Source organism: Furipterus horrens, unplaced genomic scaffold, assembly GCF_987537825.1.
Source record: "Furipterus horrens unplaced genomic scaffold, mFurHor1.1.pri manual_scaffold_3, whole genome shotgun sequence".
NCBI lineage: Eukaryota > Metazoa > Chordata > Mammalia > Chiroptera > Furipteridae > Furipterus > Furipterus horrens.
The window spans coordinates 77055535-77074547 of record NW_028327173.1 but is presented as its reverse complement, the minus strand read 5'-3'; the positions used below and the strand labels follow the sequence as shown (position 1 = coordinate 77074547).

The 19013-nt window shown below is 39.4% G+C and overlaps 1 protein-coding gene across 2 annotated transcripts in view; it reads right to left on the bottom strand.

The window, feature by feature from the left end:
* MBOAT1 (membrane bound glycerophospholipid O-acyltransferase 1) overlaps positions 1-19013 on the bottom strand; it is a 124091-nt gene that overhangs the window by 37468 nt on the left and 67610 nt on the right. For both annotated transcript variants that reach the window (XM_090269769.1, XM_090269771.1), the window contains exons 5-8: positions 8296-8351; positions 6228-6282; positions 4592-4775; positions 2519-2711 (exon numbers count right to left, since the gene is read on the bottom strand). In XM_090269769.1, coding sequence (XP_090125895.1) covers positions 2519-2711; positions 4592-4775; positions 6228-6282; positions 8296-8351 — 488 coding nt within the window. The remainder of the gene's footprint in view (positions 1-2518; positions 2712-4591; positions 4776-6227; positions 6283-8295; positions 8352-19013) is intronic.

Sequence of the window (19013 nt, the reverse complement as noted above, 5' to 3'; positions counted from 1 at the left end):
CATTACAGATAAATTAATTTAGGCACCCATATTTTAGAGTTTGTGATCTTTAGAACATAGCCTGGGCTGAAGTGAGTCACACTAATTATTACTAATTAGTAGGATAAAAACAACCAGAATTGCACACTAAGGCCAAAGGAAGTAGCTGTATTATTTCAATATAAACAATCACTAGAACTAGGCTAACACGGTGCAGTTCAGCTGAGATGCATCAAGAGGCCAGCTTTAGGGATTAAATTTATAATCATGTATAATTAGTACATCAATTATTATATGTAAATGATGTTTTAAACAGCTTAATAAAAACAACTATTCAGTTAAGCGATTTAAATATTCCCCGTTATACTATTCACTGCTTCATTATTCATAAATAATACACAGGTTAATTGCAGACCAGCCAATCCGTGCAATCTAAACTGTAGCAAACTTCAAATTGAGGCCATACAAATTAATGAAGTGTTTCCATGGAACTACAAAAAAAAAAGATAAAAGAGGAGAAAAAAGAAAAGAGCCAAGTCTACAGAGAATGCTATCCACGAAAAGGGTTACTTCTATACTCAAAATAACTGGGGAACTCCCCAAAGAACAGAACCCTGCCAGGCACCCCCATTCCCTGTGACCCCTCCCCACCCAGGCCCCGCCAGCACAACCCACCTCATGTTAGACTTTCCCTATGAGGCCATGGAATGGCCTTTCTTTCCTCCTTAAACCAGGAGCTGATTTAGTCCAGAAGCCAGCCCAAATACCCTGGGATACAGAATATGGGAGCAGAAGGGGGGGAGAGGGAAAGAGAAAAGGAGGGTAAGTGAGGAGGTAGAAAGTAGTAAAGGGAGTGAGAGATTCTCTCGCCACCCTACACACACACACACACACGCACACGCACACGCACACTTACTCTCAAGTTATTTCAAAGTGAAAATACTATTCCACATAGGAAAATAGCCTGGTGTTCCAAGTAGGTCCAACCATAGTAGGTATAATGCCTACATACTAAGGAAATCATTTTTAAATAATAAAGCAACTGCAGAAAATGGAGTAAGATACAAGGAGACTTTTGAAGGCTTCCCCAATGACCAATCCACATTTGTCATCTCCTCGGCCTCCCATTGGGACAGCCTTTGATGCAAAGTGCCTGGCTGGTGTGCATGTCTGTGTTCCCATAGAAGGTGACAATCTTGAGAGCAGAGGAGATGTCTTACTTTTGAATGCCTTAAAGCACAGAACCTGGCACTCAACAAAAACTCCTTGAATGAAACTGAATGTGACAAGAAACAAAATTTCCCACACTGAAACATTTCAAAAAGCTCTAAGTCAGGTATTTCTGGCCAAGTGTTACATAAATATTACTTTGGACCAAACTTATCGCTGAACAATTTGACCCTTAAAAATAATTTGAACTCAAGCTGGGGGGAGGTTGGAACAGGGAACTATTACTTTGCATTATGGATACAGAGTTTCTGTTAGGGGCGATGGGGAAAGTTCTGGAGGTAGAGGGTGGGGATCATTGCACAACCATGTAAATGAATTTAATGCCACTCAACTGTACCCTACGGATAGATGAAATGGTAAATTTTATGTTATTTTCATTTTTACCACAATAAAAAATAATGTATAGTTACACACTTACTTTGGGGCCAAAACCTTGGAACATAAAGTGAGAAAAGAGGAACTCAGTCAGTGCTACTGCCTCACTCATGAAATGTGGGCTAAGCACTGGGATCTGAGTTTAATAATCTATTCAACTTAGTACACAGTCAGTGCTCTCTGACATGAAGCCCAGGTTCCTTTCCACTAAGATTTTAAACTCCCATTCCTGAAAGGGTTCCAAGTGTGAAATACATAAAGCTGTCTGTCATGCCTTATCAAAATCCTGTATGATTCTTGGTAAGTAAATAGGAGGATTTATTGCTCACTCCAGCAAAGCTTTACACTTTCCCAGTCTAAATTGTTTGAAAAGAGATAAAACTTAATATTGACTAAATTACATCACAAGGGAGAAAAAAGTGTGTAAAAACCAAATTAAGTTGAACTTTTTTCCTTAAAAAAAAAAATCACTTGAAGTCAGCTTTTTTCTAAGGCATAAAGCTTAGACAACAATCTCTTTAAAAGTGTAACCTAAATTAGCACGTGTGTTGGCAAAATTAATGCACGTCCTGTATTATGTACAACCAAGAAAAATGTCAAGAGAGCCAGATCATTCTGGAATTTTCCTCTAACCTTCCACCACACTAAATGGCTGTTTGATTGGCGGAAGATGCTTCCAAGGCTGGACATCTGTTAATAACATTGGGTTAAATAACAACCAGGGTTGCCTTTTTCCTTATCATGTATAATTGAGGGTATGGATGGCAGGAAAGAGGAGTGCTTCACTGGAAAGTAAAAAGTGACCCTGGCTCAACCATTTTCCATTACATATTAGACTTCTTGTGGTGTGGTCATCCAGAATGATGCTCTGGCTAAGCCACCCAAGGAGTATCATTTTTTCCTCATTCCTTTTGGGCCACCCCAACACACTTACCTAACATCCAGGCAAAGTAATACTTGGGCTTTGAGGCTTGCATCACAATATATAAGTAGCACAGTCGAGTCATAAAGTTTGCTTTATGAACAAACCAGTCATCGACCAGACAGGTGACAGGGAAGGTCTTCGTGAGCGTCAAAAACAAAAGGAGAGACACCAAGGTCATGCACAACTTGCGTATCACAGCTCCCTGAAATTAGGAGGGGAAAAAAGACAGTGTAACTACTCAGAAAACTTCTGCATGAGGAGGACAATTCTGGCAAGGGCACATGAAGAGCAAAGCCATTCCAATAGCTGTTCTGGCCATGGTCCCTAGAAATGGCAACAGGCATTCTTCCTTATGACACAATGGCAGGATGGGCACAGAGGCTCTAATTAGATGCAGGATATACTTCTGACCCTTGAGGACTGGGATATATCTAAAATGGAAGAAAATTTTCACTGACAAATTCGACCAACAAAGGGTGGATGGTTTCATTACCCAACACATAACAGAAACAGGTACTACAGGGTGACGATCTTTCATCAGAAAGAAAGAGCCATTTGCCTTCCTCTTCTGTAGCCAGCAGAGCCAGGGAAATGGGTCTGAACTGCCAGCAAGGAGGCTAGAGCTTAGTGAGAATGGATTCTGTGTGTGTGCAGTAAGTGCCTGTGCTGGGACAAGGCAGGTAATGGAAAGCTTCAGAAACTTTCCAGGATGGAGAAATGCAGCCTGCACTGGGGTTAAGATGTACTGACATTTTAAATTTCTCTGGATAGAGTGGTTTTTCCTAGTTTCTCTGGCATTCCAGGGAATGTCATTTAAGATCAACATAGTTATAGTTCCCAACTTCATAAAAACTGACTACTTTTACCTGTAACATAGGGGTAGCAACAGTACCTCTCCCAGAGGTAGGTTGGGGTTTAAATGATGAATATAAGGTACCAAGAACAGTGTTTGGCTCCCACTTCAATGCTCACCATGTTTAGCCAATGTGGGTGGGGGGGGGACCAGCCCCCTCCCATCAATGTATCTTTAGCCCAAATGCAACCTCCCCACTTCACGTTCTCTGTGCACAATAATGCAGTCTTCTTGGAGATTGATGTTAAGTAAGAGTCAATTATAATATTATTTTCTAAATAAAAGCATGTGACACACAAAAGCAGTGCTGTGACAGACACTGCCTGGACACAACTGTGGTTACCCTTATGTCTCACAGCCATGGTGACTTCACCCCCAAGTTGTCTCAGTTACGAGTTGGAGCTGAGACACTGCCTAACCATAAAGTGCTGAGGAGCCAGCTATGTAAAAACTCTCTGAAAATTCATGCTTAATTAATAAATCACTTAAATTTTCAAATACTTAATTTTGCCTAGACTTTAGCATTTATGAAATATTTAAATTATCCTCAATTTCTCCCTTATCCAATTTTCCCCATTCCTTCAATTAATGACAAATTTCCCTTAAACATAGGATATTTTATCTGAATAATTTTAGCATATTTGTAAAGTTTGATAAGTTATCCTACTGTAGATTAATTTGACATTAATGAAATTCAGATTTAAATTAAAATATTATTTCAAAAAACCATCTTAAACTCTCTTGAAGTCAATAAAACCAAGCTTTGGGGAGTGTAAAACTGGTTTCCCTTGCAAGAAGCGGGTTCTACATTATAAAGCATTTATTCTGGTCCCCATGTCCTCTCCCTCCACCTTTTATGACATATTATCCTTTGGCTGTATACTAATTTCCATTCATAAACAAAACACCCATAAATTTGAATGTGTTAATTAGTACAGTTCTGAGCCACTGTAGGCATTCAATATTGGCGGCCTAACTAATGGATTGATTGCTTTAATATTCTCAGCCAATGAGCTCCTCTGTGAAATAAACATCTGTTTCTCCAACACAGAGGACTGAAAATAAATACCAATATTGGCATTTTAAACAAATGGAGGGAAAAGTTATTGGCTAAACTTCCTGATAAACTGTTTGGTTTTTTAATTAGAACAATTATTAGTGAGAGTGAACTCTGGCAGCAAAACTCTATATTCTGGACCTCTGGGTAAATATTTGGCACTAAAACTTACACTGGGAGAAGGTTCTGGCAGGCTGTGGAAACCTTTTTCCTTCCAGTTCACTTCCAGCAACTTCATGTGTATATGTCTCCCCTCAATGAAGGCTATATAGTCCTTGAAATTGTTGCAAGGTCCAGCTATGACACTCATGAAGTTGAGAAGGTAGCTTAAATATTCCAAAAAAGAGGGTTTTACTCTGTGAAAATAAAGTAAAAAGTTGAAGTCTTCGATCTGTAGTTTTTCTTTCATATTTGCAAATAAGAAAATCATAAACACAGGTGTTATAGTTTAAGAAACATAACGGGATCTTTCCTTTTTCTCTTTCTCTAAAAATCCACTTGAGAGAAACCTTGTTGAAAGGAAGTTAGAGGTGAGAGGCTCATAGAAGACGCAGCGCTCTGTGGCGCCCTCTGCTGACCGAGCACTACTATAAACACGGAGGGTGGGGTCTAGGGCAAAGGCAACTCAGGGGCCGGGAAATGCTTTCTCATTAACCTTAGACCTCCACGGGAGAAAATGAAGATAATAAACCTAAGAGGTGGGAGGGATCGGACCTACTGTTAGTTGACTGAGATGCTTGGAAATGGGAAAACTCCCTCCCGACTGCCAAAATAAATAAAAAACAAATGATAGGTGGAACCAGTTTCCACTTGAAGAAGCCACACAAAACTACCGCTGTAACAGTCTCTTGTCTGCTTTGGCACCAGGCATGAGGTCAATAGACAGGGTAGCGGCAGGGAAAAAATTCTGTGGGAGCCGTTCTGTTTACTGTTTTGATGGCATTAGAAGGGGCATGCTCTTCTAGCAGGATGGAGCTGTGGGAAAAGGCTTCCTAAAATGCCACTGGTGACCGGCACTGCAGTTATGCCTATAGCACTTACACTCCCATCTGCTTAGCAAAGAACTTGACTCATTAGACTCTTCTAATAATTCTCTGTTGGTCACAAGTCCCAAACCCTTAATGAAGGAATGAAGCACTCAATGCCGTTACCACGGGGCTCCTCTCACTTCTCTCCTACTACTGGCTAGCGGGAATTCTCAGCTGCGGCTGCACCGCCATCCCCAATATGCCCCCCACATGGCGTTTCTATTTGCATGTGTTATCCTCCTACTTTGCACAGCCTCCCTTCCTCTCCAACACCCACCTCGTTCTACTACACGCCAACACCGACCAAAGCCTACCGCCAGCCTTCCTCCTTCCTCCTATCCCGGGCCAGTATTTATTGCTCCAGCTTTACTTCCTGTCTTGTTTCATGCCGGCATTTAATCATATTGTTAATCTTGAGGACCCTAAGACACATGCCTAATAAAAATAATTCTGGAATAGACAAAACCCCATGAAGGAGAATCCTGCAGAACTAAATTACAGATCCACTTATTTTCTGGCCCAGCAGTCCCACTTCTGGGAATCTATCCTACAGCTCTACCCAAATGCATCTGAAATGACCTACAAACAAGGTTACTCATCATTCACCATTTGCAAAAGCTAAAGATTGGTAGGCACCCAAATGTCCGTCAATAGCAGATTCATTAAATAAACAATATTACATCCACATAATGAAGCTCATATGCAAATATTTTTTTAAAAAGAAGATCTCTAGATACTGATTGATATACAAAGCACTGGAGAATATATTGTTAAACTTACTTTATAGCAAGTCGATGTTGCTCAGCAGACAGGTCTTCAGCTCTTCGACCAAGTCCTATGAGAAAGAAAAAATCTTGAAATGTTCGAAGTGAAGTAGATAATTAATCTTAAAAGAGGCTTATAAAACTCATTTGAAAAGAATGATTAATTTTTGTTTCACAAGTCAAAGTTTTCCCTTTTTTATAAAAATGCCCTGGATCAAAGCACTACCCATAAGTCTATGTGTAATAAAGAGTCTCTGTAGGTTCTTATGAAGAGGGGAGAATTCAGGGGTTACTCCAGGTTAATTTGCATAGCATGACACAGATCCCAGTGAACCGTCCACATCTCCTGCACTGCTTACTATGCTCTATGTGATTTTGTTGCTACATGAGAGAAATAAGTCTGCCTTTGCAGCCTACACCAGCGTAAAGCCTTTCTAGTGTGCTGAATGCAGACACCTGGTATAGGCTGAAAGCATGGGTATGGAATGTAATGGGGAAAGAAATAGGGACTCTCCTCTTCCAAAACCCAGGAAACATAACCCTGAATGCAGGAGAAACACAAAAGAATTATCAGGAGATTTTACTTCTTTTAAAACTCACCCATGCCAGAAAAACTCCCAAACAAATCACATTTGTGATTCTCAGAAAGTGTGTATGTTAAGTTAGTGACAAAGAAACTGAAGTGTCGTCTCATAAGCGTTTAGAAGCCAACTTTAAACCTGTATACTCCACTAAGACTGATATGATCACCAATCATAAAGGCAACTCAAAAACATGCCTAAGAGAAGGCAGAGTGGTTCCAGAATTTACTTCTTCCTCCCACACACATGAAAAAAAGACAGAGGCAAACATTTTGTTGCATGTAAGGGTTGTTCCAAAAATAGGGTAAACTGAGAACTTACAAAAATAAATTTAGGCAAAAAGGCTATGTAAAAACAAACAAACAAAAAAACAAAACCCACACAAGAAGCAGTATTTTAAAAAATCACACTCACTTTTCTAAGACCTCATCAAAAAGTATATCTCTCACAATCCCAGAAATTAAATTGATTTTTAACTATTGATTTATGTTGCTGATATCAGTCTATAACTACTACCAAGTAGATTTTCAGGTAAAAAAGCACGGAACAACTGATCTGGGTTTGCCCAGGATTTTGTCGCTTTGGGCACTAAAGCCTCACATCCTGGGAAAACTCAGTTCTGGGCAAACCAGGACAGCTGGTCACCCTAGAAAGGCTCCATCCTTGGTATAAAATTACCCAGTTCTCTACAGAATGACTAAGTCACTCAGTACGAACTAGAAACACACACAGGGTCAATGTGAAATTAAATTAGTTTCCAAGCTTTAAGGAAAAACAAGAAGACTTGTACATCTCAACACACAGAGAATTTTCAGCAGTCAGAAAGCATTTGCCAGAGAAGAACTCCTCAGAATGTATGTTTACTACTTGCACCAGGCATCTCTTCAGCTCATCCTCCTTCAGATCAAGGTGCTGTTCTCCTTCCCTGGAACCCAGTTTTAACAGTGGAAATGGCATTTTCTGACCATTTTCAGAAAGAGTCTGAGTAAAGAAAATGTTCAGTTTTCATACAAACAGAAGACTCTTTCTCCTCCCAGTTTTTATAGAGTCCGGCTCATCTCATTAGATAATTTTCCAAGCAAAAAAGAAAAGAAAAAAGAAACCTAGCATTAAAAACTGGTTAACCAGCCAATGTTGTTTAATCTTTTATTACCTCGTGAGCTTCTCAGAGATTAAACCATAAAAACATGATGCCATTTTTTCTTAACAGATTTGGAAGTGAAGGGCAGAGAGTACTATAAGTTAACTTAAATTTAAAACATTATAAAAATAAACAGAAAACCCAGTGTTCTTAATGTAAATATTTCAGCAAATTTAGGTTACAGATTCAGGAGGGAAATGCTAAATAATAGCTGGGAAAGTTAAAAGCTATGATTAAAGAGGCCTACAAATTTTGACAAGATATAGCAAGATCTGCCAGCACTTGTCTAAACTTGGGACTGTGTATAGAGTATAAAAATGTCAAGTGGACTTAAGAGCAAAAAGGATGGCTGTTTTTCTCACCATCATGAACTTGGAATGCTAAGGTTGTGATCTTCTGAGTGACAATCATCAGAGGCCTGAAAGGAAGATAGAAAATAGTCAAGATTAACAAAAGTGCCACTGGCACTTTTATTCTATTTCTCTACATGGTGGTTTTCATCGTGAAGATTAGTAAATAAAATACAAAATCACTGAATTCAAAATAAACAATTTTTATTTCTCTTCTGAATTTTAACTAAGCAGCTATAACAATGCTGAAAAACAAGATCACATTAGAAAGTCCCTCTTGAGCTACTACTCAAAGTGTAATTTCCAGGCCCGGCACCATCCCCATGGCCTGGAGCTTGTTGGAAATGCAGAATCTCACACTCTATTCCAGAACCAGAAAATGATGATCTGCATTTTAACAAGATCTCTAGGGCATTTAAATGCACATTAAAGTGTAAGCAGCACTGGTTTGGAATGCTCTGGTTCCGCCTGGATGAGACATAGTTTGGCTACTTCATCCTAATACATTCTAATAGATGTTATTCTATTCAAGGCTATCCTTCCATGCATACATAGTAAAAGATACTTTTGTAAAATGGAACTATCTATAAATAAACCATTTAGTAACAAAAAATAACACCAATCTCAATTTGAAAAAAGCCATCAAATAAAAACTTGTCTAATGAGTGTCACCCACGTCAACAAGGATGCCAAGATAATTCAATGGAGGAAAGAAGAGTCATTTCAGCAAAGAACAATGGCACATCTTAATATCCACATAAAAAGAATACAGAAATTAAAATGGATCAAAGATCCAAATGTAAGAGCTAAAATTATAAAACTTTTATAAGAAAACACAGATGTAAATCTTTATGACCTTAGATTTGGCGACAGTTTCTTAGACGCGATACCAAAAGCACAAGTAACAAAAGAAAAAATACATACATACAAGAGTATCATTAAAACTTAAAATCTTTGTACCTCAAAGAGTGTGTCCAGCAAGAAAGTGAAAAGGCATTTCACAGAATGTATGAAAACACGTGTAAATCATATATTTGGAAGATCTGTACTAGACTACATAAAGAACTCTTACAACTCAATAATGAAAAGACAGCCCCTCCAGCTCCGGGATGCAAGGGGCAGCAGTCATTGAGATTCACCGGTGCCCTAATTATAGAGCAAGGGGTTGCTGCAGGTCACTGCAGTGTCTTACCCACAATTAATCTGAACAAGGTATTTGAGAACTGACTGTGGTCCTGTTTGAACATGGGTTTGGGCTATTTGGCGTGTTTCTTTCTCCATTACCTGGTTAACTGAGATTGTATATATGTATCAAAAACTTTAATATGTGATCACTTTTTGACTAAGAATGACAATCCTAGAAAAAAATCAGAAATGCTTGTTGTTCATTCATTGGAATAACTTAAATACCAAACAATAAGGAATTACATAAATAAGTTATGATACAGACATGGAATACTCTGCAAGCATTAAAAATAATTTTGTAAAAAATATTTATCAAAGTAGAAAAATATTTACAATGTGCAGAAGCAGGGTATAAAACAGTATGTATAAGATATCATTTTTGTAAAGAAAAATGTATATACATGCATGGGAAAAGTACGAAGACATAAATTAAAATATTAATGTTCTTTTCTTGAAAAAACACAACCCAATTTTAAAGTAGCCAAAAGATCTGAGTGGGCACTCCTCTAAAAAAGATATACAAATGGTGAATATGCACACGAAAAGATGCTCAATAGTAATTAGTTATAAGAAAAATGCAAATTAAAACCACAATGAAATACCATTTCTCAAGCAATAAAAGGACTAGAATTAAAAAGACAGATGAGTGTTAGCCAGGAGATAGAGAATTAGAACCCTGGTACATGGCTGGTGGGGATCCTGAATGCATCAGAGACCTAAAAAGCTGCTTTAGGAACAGTCTGGTAGCATCTCAAAAAGTTAAATATCAAGTTACCTTATGACCAAGCAATTCCACTCCTAAGTATATTCTCATGAGAAATAAAAACATGTCTACACAAAACGTGTATACACATATTCAAAGCAAGATTATTCATAATAGCCCAAAAGAAAATAACCCAAATGTCCATCAACTGGTGAATGGATAAATGAAATATGGTATGAGCATTATTCAACAATAAAAAGAATGAAGTACTGACACATACTACAACATGCATGGGCCTCGAAAACATGCTAAAAGAAGCAGGCAAAAACAAAACAAAACAAAAAAAAAAACACCCACATATTGTATGACTGCATGATTTGTATGAAATGTCTAGAATAGGCCCGCCAAAAAATGAAGTAGATTGCTCATTGCCTAGGCTGGGGGAATTGAGAGCAACTGAGGAGTGAAAGGTTATACATACAAGTTTCTTTTGAGGGTCATGAAAATGTTGTAAAACTAATTGTCATGAATGGTTGTACTCTGTAAATTTACTCTGCGAATATGTTTTTAAAAACCCACTGAATTATATACTTTAAATAGGTGAATTGTATGATATGTGACTTGTATATCTCAATCAAGTTGCAATTTTTTAAATGTACCTGTTTTTCCAATTGTCTACCCTAGTTTAGTACTTTCAGTAGCTCTATTCTTGCTCAACAATATAAGATAAAACACCACTGCTCTAACTACTGTACTTTCTTTCAAACCTTCTTAGTTTATATCCTGGTTTTCTGATATCCATTCTTATGGCTTCTTACTGAACTTGCTGTCTCTGACCCCTATAGACTGATGCGTCATTTATATGGAATGTCCTACGGCAAGGATTTTAAACCTTTTTCATCTCATGGCACACATAAATGAATTACTGAAATTCTGTGGCATATGAAAAAATATATTATACTTTTTGCTGATTTGGGGGAAAAAATAGGTATAATTTTGACTCGGTCACAACAGACAGCTATTGCTGTGTTGGCAGCTGTCACTTTTTTATTTGACAATCTAAGAGAAAAGGTCAGTGCCCCTGACTAAATAGTCGGGTATTGCATGTGGCACACCGGTGGAAAATCACTGTCCTGCAGCAGTGTCCCTGGGATGCCACACTGCCTCTGTGCCCTGAGCTCAGGCCAGGCCCAGGTGTGTGGGAGGATGGAATTCAACACAAACTATTTTTAGGCCAACTGTGATCTGCGTCAGCTGCACTCAGCCACTTCTCTATGAGTCCATTTTCCTCTTTAATTCTTTTCATTCTAATTCCCACTTTCCATCTCTTTAACATAACAAGCATGTAATATTTTAAGCTATCAATATAAACTAACAAGATAAAGCATTTTAAAAAGGTACCAACAAATACACTCTGAAACCTTAACACTTACACCCAACTTTACATCTTATGTGAAAAGCCCAGTGGCCAATGAACATTGCTTGACACAAGATTTTGGATGCTCTGTATGAGGCTGAGAGAAGAGTGAGTGTGACTGCAGGAGGCAAGGGCATCTGGGCCCCGCCAGCCCTAGCGAGAAGTTGTGGCAAATAGGGGAGCCATCGAGGTGGTCGTGTTAAGACAGCAAGATATCCTCACAGCTGACATGGATGTGACTATGCTCTTTCATATTGAAAATAATAATAATAACTGCTCTTCCAGAACACTGAGCTTTGGGTTCAGAAATAAAGGCTAGATGGAAGCTTTCCATAAGATCAAATTGGTCGTATAGACCGTTGTAACTTTGCAGCTCACTGCCTGATATCCAACAAGGCCTCTGACCCACAATGTATAACAGATGTTGAGAGCTCTCTTTCTTGAAAGAGACTCATTTTAAGCATCATACTCAAGGTAATTTCAAATATGACTTTCAAAGCAGTACAGTTTTCTTTCCAAAGCCTTTTTGTCTTTTTTTCCTGCAAGATTGAAAGTCCTAGGAGTCATTAATAGGAATTATGCTCCCAGTTTTCCTTACTCAAATCCCAATACAAATTTTTTTAAATCTGAGACACTCTCTGGTGACTATGCAATTTATAAATCAAGGAAGTCCCTACATTTAATTCACATAAAAATATATGTATATACTTAAGGGCCTAAAAAATAGATATGTCAACAGACATTAAATATGTCATGGAATTAGCCTATCTTTCTGTCCCTATAGAAATACAGCATCTGTTTTCCTCTCTCTGGGGTTAGAGTTAATATATTCCATACTTAGGCACATGTTCAGCAAAGCATGTGGTAGTCTAACGTTCACATATGTGGTGGCCATGAGAACGCCAGGAGAACACGCCTCTCAGATCCGCTGCTGGAGCAGAATACCCGACTGCTCCAGCTGTGCCCTGATTCTTCCACCTGGTCTGTAGTAAGCCCACGCCTCCAGACCCAGGCAGGCCCCTCCCCACAGGGCGTGGTACTCCTTTGCCCTAGGGAATTTTAGCCCAAGGACTTCCCATTGAACTTGCCACAACTCTCTCAGAACTGTACTGTAACAGAAGACCCCTCTTCCTCCAGTCCCCTCTCATCTCAGGGATCGGACAAACCTTTCAATCTGAGGCTCTCCCAGCCTCGTCCACCGGCCTCCCCAACTTCCCTCGCAGGCATTTTGCCCAACAAACCTCTTATACTTCTGTTCCTATCTTGGCATCTGCTTCTCAGAGAACCCAGGCTAATGCAAAACACAGAACTGAATATCAAGATCAATGTCAATAACTAAGAATTACTCAATATGAAATCTGCATTAGTGGGTCTATGTAGAAACCATATTGTTGTCCTTGTTTAGAAAAAAAATGTCCCTTTTTTGAAGAAATAAAAATGAAGAAGCTACAGATCAAATGTTGTTATAGTTCATCCAGACTATACTTTCCACAATATGCTGCTTCTGTTTTAAATTTCTGAAGAATTTTCCAGCAACTGAAATAAAAAAAAAACTCAACATGTGATCACTGATTATAATAGAACATACTGATAACTTGTGAAAAAGCGTATCTAAAATCCTCAAACTAAAACCTGTTCCCTAAAAGGAATGAATTTAGAATCCTCCTACATTTTTACTTTGCCATGGGTGTAAGGAAGAACACCATATGCTCTTGCTCAGGGAAAGTCCTCTCTGAACACTTTTTCATTGATCAATTTACTTAAACTTATGGGTAGATCAGGTGTCAAACTTAGAATGCACAAGTTACTGAAATTCGAGAGTCAAATCCATGAAGTTACTAATTTAAAAGAAAACTCAAATATCATCCATGATGCATTCCAATCAAAACATAATATAATCTAAGACATGTCTGTTGGTTTGTGGTTGGAACTCATGCTCTCTTTTTCTGCAAAAATGCAAAACCCAGCATCCACAAGCACATACTACAAACACAGAAAGGACATAAAAAGGCTCTTTGATACAGCCGAAGAACAGGACAATGAGGCTTTAGAATTTGAGCTGTGCTCAGATTTTCCACCCCCTGAAAAGTAAGCCCTGTCCTTGGATTTGTATACACCTGTCAGTCATGTGCCCTGCACTTGAATCCATGGGAACCATTTGACCAATCTGCAGTCAGGATCTGAGTCCAGCACAGTTGAGGTAGGAACACTTCTTTTTTGTCCCATGAATTTTTTCATGATTAAAAAGCAAAAGAAAACCATTTTTTTCTTCCCAAACTAATTGAACTGGGATAAGGAAATACAGGGAGATATTAAGTAAAGGAAAACAGGTAGTTGGAGATGTGTTTAGAGTAAAAAGAAAGAGAAATCAATGCCATCCACCTCTCCCTCCCCATAAACACAAAACCAAGGCCTTCTAATACAGATTTTAGGCAACTTACCAGAAGTGGTACCCATTCATCAATTTGCATTTCCCATATCAACTCCTAACAAAAATAATCTGTCTTTAAAACATTAAACAAAACTCCGTTCTGAGCAATATTCCAATAAAACCGACTTGTTTCTCCTTAATCTTTGTACCTAAAGTAGTTAAGTTCTCTGTCCTGGTAAAGCTAGGATGCAGCAATGAAATAATGTAGTCACCAAAAGAGCCAACCAGTCACACAGCTGGTGGGCCAACATCAAGCTGGATCTGACCCTCTCGGATCTTATCTTTGCCAACAGGTCATTTTAGATCCAAAAAATTATATTTTATATTTGCATTACTTCTTGTGCTCGCTTCCGCAGCACATATACTAAAATTTGTATTACTTCTTTGTTTATAATACAAATCCATGTATAATACTTACATACTAGGAAAGCAAGGAGTCAGGCAAGCAAGAAGTTTGTCAAGGTGGGAGAACACAAGTACAGCAAACTTCCAATCAGCTGTAGCCTAGGCCAGGACTCCCAATGTGCACAACCACCAGAGGTGCCAAGATACAGCGCAGATTGTGCCTGGACCCAGCAGCTGAGGAGCAGACATGGCTCAGGCAGTAACCCCTCATCTGCCTACTATTTCTGCCCGGCCTGTACCCCTTGCTCCCTGGATTACTTACTAAAGAGGCTGTGGATGATATTACAGCTTTAGTGGAATGCTCCCAAGTACCCTTCAACTGTGCCAACATTGTGGAAGAAAATAAGGGGTTCCAGGAGTCACAGCAAAGAGTGAACATAGCTCCATCAGGCTTCCTAAGGTTGCAGCTGAAGGTAGCAGGAACTCCTCTGGACTCAGAGTTCATGGTATCTGTTTAGAATCATCCAGCATTAATCAGAGCAGAATGAGCTTACACTCTCTCTACTCATCTTTTCCAAGGTTTCATCTCTATCCTTTGGCACTCAACAACAACAAAATCACCAGTTCGCCATTTTAACAGGAACCCACCAAATACACTTCATACAACCTATTAACTCATGTCTTCAGAATTAAATTCCCGGTGACTGTGCTAATTATTGAAAAGCTGGCAGCAGCCTGATGGAGAAACATGAAACAATCAAATACTGAAATTTCTTTGCAAATATCTTCTTTTTATAACCACATAAAACCCAATTATTGGCACACACTGGGGTGGTCAGATACAGTGATCAGGATGTCATTTCTGGTGGAACAGTAGGGCAAGTGATCTCCACCAGGCAAGTGATGCTGCTACCCTGGGTTTCAAGAAACATTAATAATAGGGTAGCAGGGAACACAAATGGCTCTTCTTCTCCTGTAGGCTGTAGTTCATCATAATATGTATACAAATATATTTAAATAATATTTAGGTTATCTCATTATTATAGTCGTATAAAAGAATTATTAAAATCACCAATAAAGCACCCCCCAAACACACAGAATCACTGTCTTAGCATTTTAATTATTTCCTTCCACTTTTTTTCCTACACATGTCCACATTCATAAAAATGGCACCTTGATACATGTATTTGTTTCGTGGTTTCTATTTTCCATCATCTTTTGAGCATTTTCTAGTATCACTAACATACTTGAAGACATCATTTTCAATGGATGCATTTTAGTACCATCGTTTAATCATTTACCTCTTTTGGACCACTTAGGATACTTCCAATTCTTCATTATTCTTGACAACAGTTGAATATGGGTAAGTTTGATTTCTTTAAGGTAACTCAGTTCCTAGGAATTTATGTTATTAGAAGATATGAACTCTTTAAAATTTCTTGCTTTAAATTTATGGCTAAATTGCCTTTCAGAAGGGCTGTACGAATGTATACCCCCACTAGTAGTATATACAAACTCTCCTTTCATAATGTTTTCAAAAGCAGTGGGCAACTCAAATTGCCAACACAGCGGGAGAGCAATAATCTGCCTGAATCTGGCCTACCCTACAAAAACCAAAAATAATAATAAAAAAGTTCTTGCTGCTTCCCTCAGAAGAGAACCCAATTTGTACCCTTCTGTGAATGACGAAGAAGAATCAGTTTACTATCACAAACTTAAAAAAAAATCAAGTACCAGCTTTATCACAAGCAATTGCTGAGCTTTCCCCAAGAAGAACAGTAAATGTGCCAGTATCAGTATTAGCCCACTTTCACAGAGGACATTCGCCACTACATGCATTGATATACACTGCATTAGCAGCACTAATAAAAGTGTATCTTGTGTGTTATCCTCACCATTAATACCAGTCTAACCCATGAAAACTTTGATTACTTTCAGAATGATAAATAAAATTTCAAGCACCGGAATAATCTAAAGTGCAGAAAGTTTATGTGCTCCCCACAATTAACATATATTGTTTGACACAAACACTAACCAAATCCAATCCCATTTCATTCCTGTCTGCGCTCTTGTTCCAAAGGTGGAATAAGCATGCAAAGCACTGAGGTTTGTACGTTTGCTCAAAAGAGAGTAGCTACCACATCAGACTGCATTAATCAGCCAGGGTCAACGTCAGAACACTACTTCATTCCTCAACAGACTTGAAAATAAGACTTTTTAAACTGAAATAATAGTGTTTAATTCCATTCAGAAGGAAAACTTGTGGTTGCTTGCATGGTCATACTGAAAACAAATTGGTGAAGAATCTCTCTGACAATTTGTGATTTAAAACACCTTGTCCACTTTCAGTTGGCATGCACCTCTCCCTTTATGTGAACTGACATGGCCCAAGAAGATGAATTCATGTCAGGGAGGCACTATGCATTTATGATGGTAGGGGAGGAAAATATTGCTTAATAATGCACTATAATTAAAAACAAAAAAAGATATACCTTCAAGAACCGGATAGTATGGCCACTTAGCAATTAGAGAACTAAACTGCATGCAGTTTACAGATAGAAGACAGTTTTTTGTACCCTTTCTCTAACAACAGTTCTTTCTAGTTCAAACATTCTACAGTTTTGCGGGTAATAATGACTGAGATTTCTTAATACAAGGAGATCCAAAAATGCCAGAGAACAAACATCACTTGAGGAAATTTCTCATGGCTATGCTGCTGAAAGGCGAGTGGACAGGAATGGATTTCCATCCCCACCCTGCTGTCAAAGCCCAAATCCACAACGTTTCACAAACACATTACTGTTTCCCACAAATGCCCTTTATTTTTCCTTTTGGTAACTTTCCACAGTTCTGAGTATACTAAGATGATGTAACAATCATTCAAGAGTTTATGGTTTTGTGAATGAAACCAGTGTGGGGGGGGTGCCTGGGAGGGGGGCATGTGACGAGAGCAGGAAGCAACGTCGACAGTAGGGGCACTCTCACCTGCATGGGCAAGGCAGGGGTGTTAGTTTGCAAAAGGGCTGCAATCACAAAGCAATGCGTATCCGTTTCCTAGAGCTGCCATAACAATTACCACAGGTTGGGTGGTTTAAAACCAGAAACACTGTCTGGAGTCTGGAAACTGAAAGTCCCATAGCAAGGTATTGGCAGAATTAGTTCCTTCCGGAGACTGCGAGGGAGAATCTGTTCGAGGCTTCTGCCTAGCTTTCGGCAGCTGAGAGCAAGCCGTCCTTGGAGTTCCCCGACTTGTAGCTGCGTCACTCCTGTCTCTGTCTCCACCTTCACATGCGTTTTCCCCTCTGTGTGTCTGTGAATCGCGTCTCTCATGGACTTCATACAGAGACACCAGTCATGATGAAGTTAGGGCCCATCTTAATCCAGCGGGTCCTCGTCTTAACTAGTTGCGTTGACAACGATCCCATTTCCAAATAGGAGCATATTCTGAGCTTCTGGGTATATACGAATTTGGGGGAACACTGATCAACCCAATACCTAATGATATGCTCACATTTGAACTTCCTATATAAACTTGAAATGGATAACTGTACATTCACTCCACAGTCTTTGCTCATTGCTACCTCCTGTAACTGCCTGCATTTGCAGGTTCTCCATCTCTGTCTGCTGAATGAGGAACAGAGAACCTTCTGATGCAGGACCAGAGTCTTTCCCTGGCATCTGGATCTGCTGAGTGACAGCATCTGCCACTTACATAAACCCTTGCCTACGCTCTCCAGAGCCATTTCCTCTACCACAGACTGAGAAGGTAAAAGAAAGCAAAGATGCTTGCAAAGCAATCTGAGTGCAGGATCCTTCATTTTTATAATCCTTCCCCACACCCTTGCATCATGGTCACCCACTTTTAATTTAATGGCTATTACTTTAATATACGAAACTTGCTTTGGTGACTTTCAAAAGGACGCAACTCAGATTTAAAGAAACCATGTTCTCTCCTTCCATATATAAATCAGCTTATATATAAGTACAAACTAGAATAAACAAGTTTTAGAATAAACACAGATGACATTAGATAAGTGTACAAATCAACTGATGAAGCAGAAGAGCCCGTGAGTGCCAGCTACAAACACTCCAGGCTCCGGGGTCCCCATGGGTACAGTTTACAGGCAATGGGCAGCACCAGCCATTGAAAGCCAGCTACAAGGTCTAAAATGCAGCGAGTGACGGACCAGTGGAGGAAGGGAGCCGAGGTAGGGTGGTGGCAGCAATCAGGGAAAGCTTTGTAAAGCAGTGATCTTTGAACTGGGTTTGGGGAAAAGAAGTAAAAGATTTCCACATAGACAAGGATGATAAATATCCCTCTCATCAGTGGAATGAGCAAGGCAGAGGCACAGAAACCTGCATTAACCTAGCGTGCATGCAGACCATAAACTTTTCGGCACTGCCACCATTTGCAGTGGAAACAGGAGTAGGAGATGGCCAGAGAGGGGGCAGGACCACCTCACCTGCCTGGTATTCTAGAACCTCGTTGGTTGGAATAGAGAACACAGACTAGAGAAGGGGCAGCGCAGTTGGAAAGACAGCCAGCAAGGAAAACTGCAGACATGGGTGGCCCGTGCGAGGGCAGTGGGAATGGAGCCAAAGGACAGCCAGGCTGCCGACCTGATAGGACACGGGGACACAGGGGTGTG